The following is a 12,247-nucleotide window of genomic DNA, read 5'->3' on the forward strand; positions in this document are numbered from 1 at the left end:
CATGCATCTGCCCTCCATAGGTGCCCCGGGATTGGTGTCCCTTTTGAGTGCTCTGCGCATGCCTGGGAAAGAATAAATTTTGTACTTCTCTGAAAGGCCACTTCACAGACCTGCTTGATCCTCTTTCCAGCTTCCTAGGAGCTGGCCAGGCTTATCAGGCTCCTTTTATTTTATTTTATTTTAGATTTATTTATTTATTTATTTATTTATTTATTTATTTATTTATTTAAGAGAGAGCGAGTGAGTGTGTGAGTGGGGAGGAGGGCAGAAGGAGAGGAAGAGAGAGAATCTCAAGCAGACTCCCCACTGAGCATGCAGACTGACACGGGGCTCCATCTTGCCACCCTGAGATCATGACCTGAGCTGAAATCAAGAGTCAGACGCTTAAGTGACTGGGCCACCCAGGCACCCCTCATCAGGCTCTTTTTAGATTTAGGAAAAGGAAAGCCCAGTGATCAGAAAATAAACCAGGAGTGATATAGAGCCCTGGGGTAGCTAACTTCAGTTCAGAACCATGTGGGCTTCACTCCAGAAGCATTTACATCTGAAATCATTCCCTCACAGCTTCAAAAACCTTTACCTGTGTGGCCCAGATTAAAAAAGCAATGACAAGGATGCCTGGGTGGCTCAGTTGGTTAAGTATCTGTCTTCGGCTCAGGTCATGATCCTGGAGCCCCAGGATCGAGTCCCAGGATCCGGATCCCTGCTCAGGGGGGAGTCTCCTTCTCCCTCTGCCCCTCCCTCCTCTCATGCTCGCTCTCTCTCAAATAAATAAAATCTTAAAAAAAAAAAAGAGCAATGACAGGTTTACCAAACGGATGACCTCTAGGATGGTGTATGAAGACCTGATGGGGTCTTTCAAATAGATATGATTAGTACAGTGATGGAGGGACTGGAATCCAGACGACGTGCGTTCGAATCCTCACTCAGGCTGTTGGTAACTGCCTTAAATATATTACTCGCTATCTCTGTGTCTCAGTGGCTCCATCCCTTAAGTGAGGTTTAAATTATATAACCTGTCTCGTAGGGTTGTTGTGGGGACTAAGCAAGATAATAAATGTAAACTTTGCTTGGCACAGGGTGGCATGCTATACTTGCTGGTTCTTTTCATAGCATGTTTGGGTAACCCCTGGAGTCCACGGTCTTAGGCCTCCCTATTCTTCAACTCTGGGTGGAGCTGACATTCTAAGGTAGGGGATGGTCTCCAAGCGGGGGGTCTGTGAGCCCCGGGAACTGAATGTGACCCTGGGACAGGGAAGGAGGCCACAGCTCTGTTGCATAGTGACAGGGCTTTCTTTGTGTGTGGAGAGAAAGGGTGCTGTTTACAGGTAACTAGGTGGGGGGTTATAATCTGTAAAGAAGTTAAAGGTTAAATGAAGGGGCTTCTTCCGGGGAGATGAATGGGACCTGGTGCTCTGAACCAGCTGGGTTGTCCAGAGGGTCAGCCTTCTGGGCCCTGCCCACCTCATAGATGGGGGTCTGGGGTTTATTATGCAGATTAGACTTGGCCTTTCCCCGTGACCATAGAAACCGAACGAGTTCTCTTGCAATAGTGCTCTGAGGAAGGGTTATTTAAGCCTGGCATGGCAGGATCGGCTGCAGCACAGACCCTCCTCAGAAAAGCCCAGAGCCCTGGGCCCTCTGCTCCCAAGTGAGATGGGGTGCTTGACAAGCAAGAGCACCAAAGTGGTGGGGGAGTCCCAGAAACCCGGAGAACAGCCCAGGGGAGAAGAGCCAAATCTGGAGGCTGGTGCTGAGGCGGCAGATGGCCAAGACACCTCATTGAAGGATGGGAGCCCTGCACCCAAGAGCTGAGGTGCTTTCCTCTAGAGTCGGTCCAGACCCTCACTTCATTCCGGGAACTGCCTTTGGCCAATGAAACCTGAGACAAGCCCAGTCCTGAGAACCTCCAGACAGAAGGAGGAGAGAGAAATCTCTGCCTTCAGCACGTACGCTCCTCAGGCTTTGCTCTTTGGAGCTGTGAGGAATCCTATTTCCCTGGCTCTCCATGAAGAGGACAAAAGAGGTCTTCACACTTCATTGTGGGCATTGCCCACAGCTTCTGGAGATGGGCGAGCCCCGTGGCAGACTGTTCTGGCTCCGGGGAATAGCCATGTGCTCATTCTGGGGACTCCCAGCTGCCTCACTTCTGACCTCTCCTAACATCCACTGGGCTGTGCGGGTGTTGGTTTGCTCTCTTTCTCTCTCTCCTTTTCTTCAAGAGCTGGCTGAAGAGCCCACATCCCTAGCAGGAACGTTTTCATTTGGCTCGCTCCGCACTGTTGGTATGAATAATTTAATATTTAACTGGGAGAATTTTTAATGAATTATGGGAACAATCAGGATCAGGCTGTGATGGGAGCAAATGGAAGGCAACGGGCCTGGTCATCCCGGAAGGGGAGACTTGAGTGCGGAGGGGAAGGAAAGAGGAGGGTGCATGTTCCTTGTTTTCGAATCCCCAGAAAACTGCCCCTCTGCTGAGATCCCTGTGTCTCCTCATATCAAAAGTCTGTCAATTTGGACCCTGTAGCATCTGAGCTATCTGAATCCAGCCCTCAAAAATATTTCGCTGTTTACTAACATGCCTGTCAGCCTTTCTTCCTCACCCACCCTCCCCCCCACACCAACCCTGCGTGTGTTTTGTTTTTAATTTGAAAGCATTTTAATTTGAAATCAAATGGACATGTTTGCAAATACGTGATGACAGACACATCTGAAAGACAGGCCTGGGGATGTGAGAAGAGAGGGCCAGCCAGAAGGGGTGGGTGTAACTCTGTGGAACAGAAGTGAGAAGAGAAGCTCTAGAGTCTTCTCTTTGTGCCAGGCACTGCCGCTGACGAGTTTACAGGGGTGCTTTATGGTAACCGGCACGACCGCTCCCATTTTATAGATGAGGCCATTGAGGTACCTAGAGGTTAAGTCACATGCTTGAGCTTGGCTATTCAGGACGGAGCAGAACCCAGAGCTGAAGCCAGGTCATGTGACTCCTGGATTCATGCTGTTCATCACTGTCGAGTCCTGTTTAAAGTGGAGGGTCTTCCCTGTGAATGCATGCAAATCCAAGCCTGTGCGTAGGGGGGACCATTTCTCTTTCCTCATTTGGATGTACCTGCCTACAAAGAAGTAGGCAACTGGTCCACTAGGCCTGTGTGTGCCTTGAGAGACCTCTCTTTTCACCCTGGTGGTGGGGGAGGGAGGGGGTGGTTGGGGAGGAGGAGGGGGATGGAAGGGGGAGGGAGCGATCAAGGGGGAGAGAGAGAGAGCACGAGCGTGAGTGCAAGCTATTGGAAATGACCCTTCTCTTTGGCCATAGAAACCTCAGAAACTGAACGGGAGTCTTTTGAGATGACAAGGCAACCAGGCTGAAGAGAAGGAAAAGAAGCAAGGCAAGAAGTAAAGCAATTCAGCCTGAAAAAATGTTCCTTTTCCTTCAGCAGAGCCTGACATCTTCCAAAGACACTGCAGGAAAGACCGGGCCTTGTCAGCTGGCCCAGGGCCCTGCGCTGTCCCTGGGGGTGGTAAACTTTGAGTGGGCCAGGAAACAGGCCTGGGCTTGCAGCTGGGGATCAGGAAGTTTGGGGCCTCTTTCTGCAGCTTACTGGGGATAGGCCAAACTCGGGGAACTGCTTTCAATTTTTTTTTAAGACAATTCTGTTTTTTTTTCCCTTCCTCCCTCTTAATGGAAATTCACGCTGCAAAACAGGGCTTTGTGTGGGAAGAAGCGGCTCAGAGTGCACCCTCAGGACTCCTGGAAAAAGTTCTCAGCTGCTGGTGAGGCTTTGAGGCTGGGTGGTGCTCATCTCCCTGGTTACTGACGGCCTCAAACTCCGCTTCTTACCAAATCAAACGAAGGAGGGAGGCTCCAGGTCCTTAGACATTCAGACGGTGGTTTGTTCTGCTTCCTCCTGGGATGGTGCAAAATGCTCATTTCATTAAATTCCAGATCTCTGAGGGCTTTTAAAAATCGGAAGCTTTATCCACCTTCAGCTGTGACAGGCTTGCTGCATTTTGCCAGGAAGTTCATCTGTAACAGGAAAAAGTACCCAGTTTCTTTTTAAAGACAGTCCAATGATTCCATGGGGATCCAGTACCACTCGTCTGTCTCCCTCTGAGGCTCAAGTGCCTGGGGAAAGTGGTCAGAATTATGTCCACTCAAACATAACTTGAACCTTTTATTTATTATTATTATTATTATTTTAAAGATTTATTTATTTGACAGAGAGAGGCACAGCGAGAGAGGGAACACAAGCAGGGGGAGTGGGAGAGGGAGAAGCAGGCTTCCCGCGGAGCAGGGAACCCCATGTGGGGCTCGATTCCAGGACCCTGGGATCATGACCTGAGCCGAAGGCAGACGCTTAACCGACTGAGCCACCCAGGCGCCCCTAACTTGAACCTTTTAAAAGACAGGTCTGCACAGACTCTGCCCATCACTTGAATGCCATTGCTCTGGCCCACTTCCCAAACTACTGGAAGAGGAGGGGTTTGTTTACTAGTCAACTTATCTATCTACGTACCCTTCCACCTATCCTTTCTTCCTTCCAGCCATCCAGCCATCTATCCATTCCTCTCCCTTTATCTATCTATCTATCTATCTATCTATCTATCTATCTATCTATCTATCTATCTATCTGTCCGTCCGTCCGTCCATCCATCCATCCATCCATTCAGCTCGCCCTTGGATTTTTCATCTATATGAGGCAATAAATTTCCCATTTCAAACCAAAGTCACTTATTAAACAAATACTTAATTGAGCTTCTACTCTTCTCTATCACTCATTCATTCATTCCTTTCTTTCTTTCTTCATCCATTCACTCAGCAGTTACTGGGTGGCTGCTCTATGCCAAACTCCTCAGGGTTAATGAAAGGTTGAAGTGTGTCTTTCTGGGAGCATAGCCTGGAACAGGGTGGTCCAGAGAAATCCTTCCAACCCAGGGGAGGCCTGAGTGGGGGCTTCAGGAGTGAGTAGGAATTAGCTAGAGAAAGAGGATGGGTGCATCAGGAGAAGGGGACGTATGACCCAAGATTGGTAGCTGCATGGGGTGTGATGTGCAGTGTTGTGGGAGCCTGAAGAGCACGTCACATAGTAAACAGGAAGGTGACGCTTGACAAGTGAAAGAGGACCAGGTCATGGAGGGCCTTGTAGTTTATACCAAGAGGCTGAGAGTTCATCCTGATGCTCATGAGGAGTCCACCGAAGGACTTCAGGCAGAAGAACAAAGCTAGGACATCGATGGCTTATGACTGCTTGGTATCCTGCCTTCTGGTAACAAAGCCCATCTCTTCCCCTGGCAGGACACTTTTCTTTCCACTCTCAGGTTACATGATCCCATTCTCAGGCTCCAGGCTGAGCACTGCTTATACCTGGTCAAAGTGATTAGTTCAAAGGAGGTCATCTGGCCCAAACCAGTTCAGACTTTTTGTTGAAGCAATTAGCAAAGAACTATCCACTTTCTTTTGGGGTTAATAAAATTGTAGGATTTTTTTTTTTTTTTTTTTTTTTTTGACGGAGAGAGACACAGCGAGAGAGGGAACACAAGCAGGGGGAGTGGGAAAGGGAGAAGCAGGCTTCCTGTTGAGCAGGGAGCCCGATGTGGGACTCGATCCCAGGACCCTGGGACCATGACCTGAGCCGAAGGCAGACGCTTAACGACTGAGCCACCCAGGTGCCCAAAATTGTAGGATTTAAGTCTGGAATCTCTTAGTGGCATTCACTCTTGAGAATGAAACCATAGAAGAGATTGGGGCCGAGAGAAGTGGAGACCTATTCCTGATGAACTTGTTTGGGCAACTATCCCTGGATGATTAACACAAACCAGTATCTTCTCATTTGTTTGTTTTTTTTTCTTGCTGAGGGTGGTTTGAATTTGGTTTCTGTCATTTTCAAAGAGTTCTGAGTACATCAGATCAACTCAGATTTATATTTTCAGTGGAGTAACTTGGTAGCTGTTTGAAAGATGAAGGTGAGAGGGATAAAGCTAGACAAGAATACCAATTAGAAGACAAATGCCCAAATTAAGAAAGATATATTAGGTAGCTGTCACTATTTATTGCATTGCAACCAGCCACAAAATCTCAAAGCATAGACTTTCTCTTCTTTTTTTTTTTTTTAAGATTTTATTTATTTGAGAGAGAGCGAGAGAACGAGCATGGAGGAGGGGCAGAGGGAGAGGGAGAAGCAGGCTCCCTGCTGAGCGGGGAGCCTGACGCAGAACTCTATCCCAGGACCCTGGGATCATGACCTGAGTGGCAGACACTTAACCAACTGAGCCGCCCAGGCACTCCGACTTTCTCTTCTTGATCACATGTCTGTGGGTCACTGTGGCTCAGGGGATCAGGCTATCTGAAGAGTGTTCACATGATAAGTAGCAGGAGCACAAGCGACTGAGTCCAAGGAAGTATCCTTTTGCATGGAGGGTGGGGGAGTGATTGTCAACAATAATCTACTCTGACACAAAAGGGAGAGGGTGAAGAAGACAGATTCAAGAAATATTTAGGGGGTAAAATGAACCAGTTTTGGTGATTGATTTTTCATCGGGGTTGAGGGAGAGAGAGGAATCAAGGTTTCTGCTGGGGTGATGAGCTGATGATGGTGCCACAATATGAGAAAGGGACTCCAGGAAGAGGGATAGGTCTAGAGGGAGGGTAAGGAGTTGAGTGTCAGAAGGGTTGAGCTTGAGATGCTCATATGACAAAAATAGTAACTTGGTGACTGATTTAACTAGACTTATCGTGGTGATCATTTCATGATATATACACATATCAAATCATTATGTTGTACACCTGAAACTAAAAGAATGTTATATGTCAATTATACCTCAATTAAAAACATAGCAAACGTTTATATCACTCTTACTCTGTCTGGGCATTGTTCCAAATGCTTTATATGTAGGTCTCATCCAATCCTCACAACCACCCTATCCTCACTTTACAGATTAAAGCACAGAGAATTAAATAATTTACCCCAGGTCTTTTAGCTCTCAAGGACAAAGCTAAAAACTGGCATGTTGGCTAGAGCTTGAGACTTAGAGAATTTATTTGGGAGTTGTGGGAACCCTCTCGGACCCCCAGAGTTGGTATAAACATTGTTTTAAAGTGGAAATGTTTGAGGGCTGCCTGGGTGGCTCAGTTTGTGAAGTTTCTGACTCTTGGTTTTGGCTCAGATCATGATCTCTTGGGTTGTGAGATCAAGCCCAAGGTAGGGCTTGCTGCTCAGTGGGGAGTCTGCTTGAGATTCTCTCCTCTGCCCTTCCCCCGCCTTAAATATATAAATGAATCTTAAAAAAAATTTAAGAAGTGAAAATGTTTGAACACAGAAATGCAGACAGAAATCTTTTTTACTTTTTATGTAATCTCTACACCCAATGTGGGGCTTGAACCCACGACCCCAAGATCAAGAGTCACATGCTTCACTGACTAAGCTCCACTGATAAAGTTCTTATCTGAACTTCGCTTATCACTTAAAGCAGAACCTGCTGAAAATACAGCTGCTATTAACTCCCCTCCTAGGGGGTTTCCTGAAAATTCATTTGCCAAGAAGGTAGATTGCCCATTTCCATTGGTATCAAAGAGCTCAATAGAAACTTCCATACTGTCCTACTGAAGCTCTAAAAAGCTCATTTTGTTTAATTGGTATACATACATCTTTCTTTGGGCAACTCCATGAGTTTTTCATTACTCGAGCTCTCCTGCGCGCACATGTGAAAATAAATCTTGTCTTTTCTTCTGTTAGTCTGTACTTTTTCATTAAAATTTGCGGGCCTCCAACCACTGGACCCAAATTGGGAAAGGTAAAGTTTTCCTCCCAACAGAGTCATCAGAACACTTTCAGTTAAAGCCTGGGAGTATATTAGCTCCCTGCACCATCTCCCCCCACATATATACCCTGAGGGGAAGAGCCGCTCACAGCAGAAGAGCACATGTCAAGGGAGGATCTCTGGAAAAAACAGTATTTAAAGGGTGGTGGGCTGGAAAAGCCACAAAGAAACCAGAGAGGGATGAAAGGTCAGACTAATGGAAGGTTACTCAATGGCTGTCATGTGTAGAGCCCTTCCCAAGTGCCAGGCATTGTGCTCAAAGGCTTTATAAAAATTATTTAATTTGCTCCTCATAATAGCTCCATAAGGCAGGTAAAAGTCACATATTATGGCGAGACAACACGTTTATGAAGGTTGGATTAATTGCCCAAATTCACACAGCTAAATAGTGTCAGGGCAATGATTGAACTCTAAGGAGATGGTTTTAACCGTGGCAGTGGATTGAACAGTATCCTCCCAAAATTCTTGTCTTCCTGGAACCTCAGAATGTAATCTTATCTCGAAATAGGAGTTGAAGATATAATCAAGTTAAGATGAGGTCATACTGAATTAGAGTGGGCCCTACATCTGAAGACTGGTGTCTTTAAAAAAGAAAGGAAAGAAAGATTTGGATACAGAGACATGGGGGAAGAAGACCATATGAAGGTAGAGGTAGAGGTTGGAGCCAACAAACCACAAGCGAAGGAACACCTGGGGGCACCAGAAACTGGAATAAGCATGAAGGATTCTTTCCTAGAGCCTTCAGGGGGAATATAGCCCTGCTATCACCTTAATTTGGACTTGTAGCCTCCAGAATGAATTTCTGCCGTTTTAAGCTACCAGTTTATGGTACTTTGTTATGGCAGCCTAGCAAACTATTACAATCACTGTGCTATCCCTGGCTTTCTTAGAGTAGAAGACTCTAAAGAGAGTGATGTCATTGAATTCCAGGAGGAGGGATGGATTGTCCGGGTTGAGGAAGGGTAGAACCTGCCCCTTTAGAGGTGTTTCTGAATCACACTTAAGGCTTCTTTAAGGTAGGCACTCTCACTCTCCTGATTTGGAGGAGCCTCATTCCTATTCCTCTTGTTAAAGAAAAAATTACTCGTGATGTTTGTTAAAGGTGGTAAGGCAGACGTACTCAGGGGGACTACCTCAATGGGGTTTTGTAGTGGGAGAGAAAGATCAGGTTCAACTTTGACTACACCAAGGACAAGTGGAAATTTATTGCCAAATAGCAAGGTAAGGGTTAGTGGATGGAAATAAGAGGAAACATCAAGGCTGTGGGGGATTCTTGCTTGACTGAATCAATAAAATTCTTTTTTTTTTTTTTAAGATTTTATTTATTTATTCATGAGAGACAGAGAGAGAGAGAGAGAGAGAGAGAGAGAGAGAGAGGCAGAGGGAGAAGCAGGCTCCCAAGGAGCAGGGAGCCCGATGCGGGACTCGATCCCAGGACCCTGAGATCATGACCTGAGCCGAAGGCAGACACTTAACCATCTGAGCCGCCAGGCGCCCCAATCTTTTTTTTTTTAGAAGATAATGTTGATTTTTATTTTTATTTTATTTTTTAATTTATTTATTGAGAGAGAGAGAGAATGATAGAGAGAGAGCATGAAAGGGAGGAGGGTCAGAAGGAGAAGCAGACTCCCTGCTGAGCAGGTAGAGGTAGAGGTTGGAGCCAACAATGCGGGACTCGATCCCGGGACTCCAGGATCATGACCTGAGCCAAAGGCAGTCGCTTAACCAACTGAGCCACCCAGGCGCCCAAGAGAAAGGAATTTTATTTTATTTTATTTTATTTTTAAAGATTTTATTTATTTATTTATTTGAGAGAGAGAATGAGAGAGGGAGAGAGAAAGAGAGCACATGAGAGGGGGGAGGGTCAGAGGGAGAAGCAGACTCCCTGCTTAACTTAGGCAGTCGCTTAACCAGCTGAGCCACCCAGGCGCCCCCATGGTGGAGAGTCTTAAGTCAGGCTTTTTCTGGTGTGTGGGGGTTGTGGTTGGGCTGGTTGGGCGGGGGGGGGGGGGGCTGGAAGGTAATTAGGACAGGTTCTTCCCATAAAAGGGTAATTCCACTGGGTCTTTTCTGGAATCTATGGCCAGTTACTTCCTCCCAGAGAGGTTGCCTGTGTTGTCCCATCCTTGTCACCTTTCGAAAGAGTAAAGAGGAAATATGACTGTGCTGAGGGATTCGTTAACATTGCATCAAGCAGCAGCCAATAAATTGAGCATCAAAACTGAGACTTTGAAAAAAAAAGATTAGTTAAAAATCTCAAACAACTTCCTGACACTTCTTTTCTTCCTCTAAATCTTTTTGGAAAGTCTCTCTGTCCCCTCCTCTTCCTAACCCCCGACAGCAACACCCCCCAAAAATGTTAGAAAACACCCTCATTATGCTGAAGAAAATGCTGTGAGATTCTCTATTATTACATGAACTTAATTTTTTTCTCATGAAAAGCAATATAAACTTCTAGTTTCCAGTTCCACACATAAGGAACTTGGAAGTTGCCACTCCATCTTAATAACAAGTAAAAAACTAAATAGACTGAAAAGTCAACAACTCTTTGGATTCACAAGGGGAGGACACAGGGCAAGCTGCTGCGAAGATTGGCAAGACAGACAGGTTTTCACAGGGAGTCACAGCTTACCTGGAAGAGAGACTTGTGGGTAGAAGCTGCCTCAGAAACCAGTGCAGGGGAAGGAAAACCTGAACTTGTAATTGATGAATTGCTGGAGGCTCAATGTGGACAGTCCTGAGAGTTAAAAACCCTAGAGGAAGCCAGTTATGGGTGGTCCTCCTACTTTCATGAGTTTTACCTCCAAGAACTCAACTAGGTTCTTACAGTAACTTCAGAGAAAAATCCCCTTATGCTTCTTGTAGGGGGCAGGGGAAAGGAATCATTGTGAAATATGCTGGAATACTCTGTTAACAAGGTCTATCCTCATAGGAAACTGGTTAACCAGAGCTTAACCTGCTGGGGTATTATCAGAGCCTAACTGTGCTGGGGAAGGGAAATACCCAATGCCATTCAGTTCTAGTCCTCCACTTGGGAGAAGGGGCACCTTGGTGGCTCAGTCGGTTAGGCATGTGCCTTTGGCTCAGGTCATGATCCCAGAGTCCTGAGATTGAGCCCCACATTGAGCCCCACATAGGGCTCCCTGCTCAGCGGGGGGAGTCTGCTTCTCCCTCTGCCCCTCACCCCACTCGTGCTCTCTCTCTTGCTTGCTCTCTCTCAAATAAATAAATAAATAAAATCTTAAAAAAAATTAAACTCCAGCCCACTGTAGCCATCCTGTCTCACTCAAGGGGGAAGGAAAAAAATTGAGAAGCACTTGTGACGTTCACAGTTTGATGGCACAGGATCACGAAAAGACAGACCTAGGACTTGCTTCGGCAGCACACATACTAAGACCAAGATGTAATCATAGGACTATAAAATGTTTCCCCTTTCGGAACCCTCCTACACTGTTGGTGGGAATGCAAGCTGGTGCAGCCACTCTGGAAAACTGTATGGAGGTTCCTCAAAAAGTTGAAAATAGAGCTACCCTATGATCCAGCAATTGCACTACTGGGTATTTACCCCAAAGATACAAAAGTAGGGATCCGAAGGGGTACGTGCACCCCGATGTTTATAGCAGCAATGTCCACAATAGCCAAACTGTGGAAAGAGCCAAGATGTCCATCGACAGATGAATGGATAAAGAAGATGTGGTATATATATATATACAATGGAATATTATGCAGCCATCAAAAGGAATGAGATCTTGCCATTTGCAACGATGTGGAACTGGAGGGTATTATGTTGAGCGAAATAAGTCAAACAGAGAAAGATATGTATCATATGATCTCACTGATATGAGGAATTCTTAATCGCAGGAAACAAACTGAGGGTTGCTGGAGTGGGGGGTGGGGTGGGAGGGATGGGGTCACTGGGTGATAGACACTGGGGAGGGTATGTGCTCTGGTAAGCGCTGTGAATTGTGCAAGACTGTTGAATCTCAGATCTGTACCTCTGAAACAAATAGTGCAATATATGTTAAGAAAAAAAAAAAGAAGAAGAAGGTAGCGGGAGGGGAAGTATGAAGCGGGGGAAATCGGAGGGGTAGACGAACCATGAGAGACAATGGACTCTGAAAAACAAACAAGGTTCTAGAGGGGAGGGGGGTGGGAGGATGGGTTAGCCTGGTGGTGGGTATTGAGGAGGGCACATTCTGCATGGAGCACTGGGTGTTATGCACAAACAATGAATCATGGAACACTTAATCTAAAATTAATGATGTAATGTATGGGGATTAACATAAGAATAAAAAAAATAAATAAAAATTTGAAAAAGAAAAAAAAAATGTTTCCCCTTTCCCTACACCTTACCACCACGTTACTAAAAACCTATTTACAACAATTCCTTTTACCCAGTACTTCATGTCTAGTTATCAAGAAAAACTATAAA

At 45.9% G+C, this 12,247-nt stretch overlaps 1 protein-coding gene across 1 annotated transcript; it reads left to right on the forward strand.

Annotated features, from left to right (window-relative positions):
* Nucleotides 1-1,656: 1,656 nt before the first annotated feature.
* CHD9NB (CHD9 neighbor) lies at nucleotides 1,657-1,815 on the forward strand. The gene has a single exon (XM_045890324.1). It carries the CDS (start codon nucleotides 1,657-1,659, stop codon nucleotides 1,813-1,815), a length of 159 nt encoding a protein of 52 aa, XP_045746280.1.
* Nucleotides 1,816-12,247: the final 10,432 nt, after the last annotated feature.

This window comes from Mirounga angustirostris, unplaced genomic scaffold (genome assembly GCF_029215605.1).
Source record: "Mirounga angustirostris isolate CCGP_5_RB_7025 unplaced genomic scaffold, mMirAng1.0.hap1 SCAF_16, whole genome shotgun sequence".
NCBI classification, from domain to species: Eukaryota; Metazoa; Chordata; class Mammalia; order Carnivora; family Phocidae; genus Mirounga; species Mirounga angustirostris.

What these genes read in the sequence shown, in the direction of transcription:
- CHD9NB (XM_045890324.1), top strand. Translation starts at nt 1,657, where the DNA reads ATGGGGTGCTTGACAAGCAAGAGCACCAAAGTGGTGGGGGAGTCCCAG.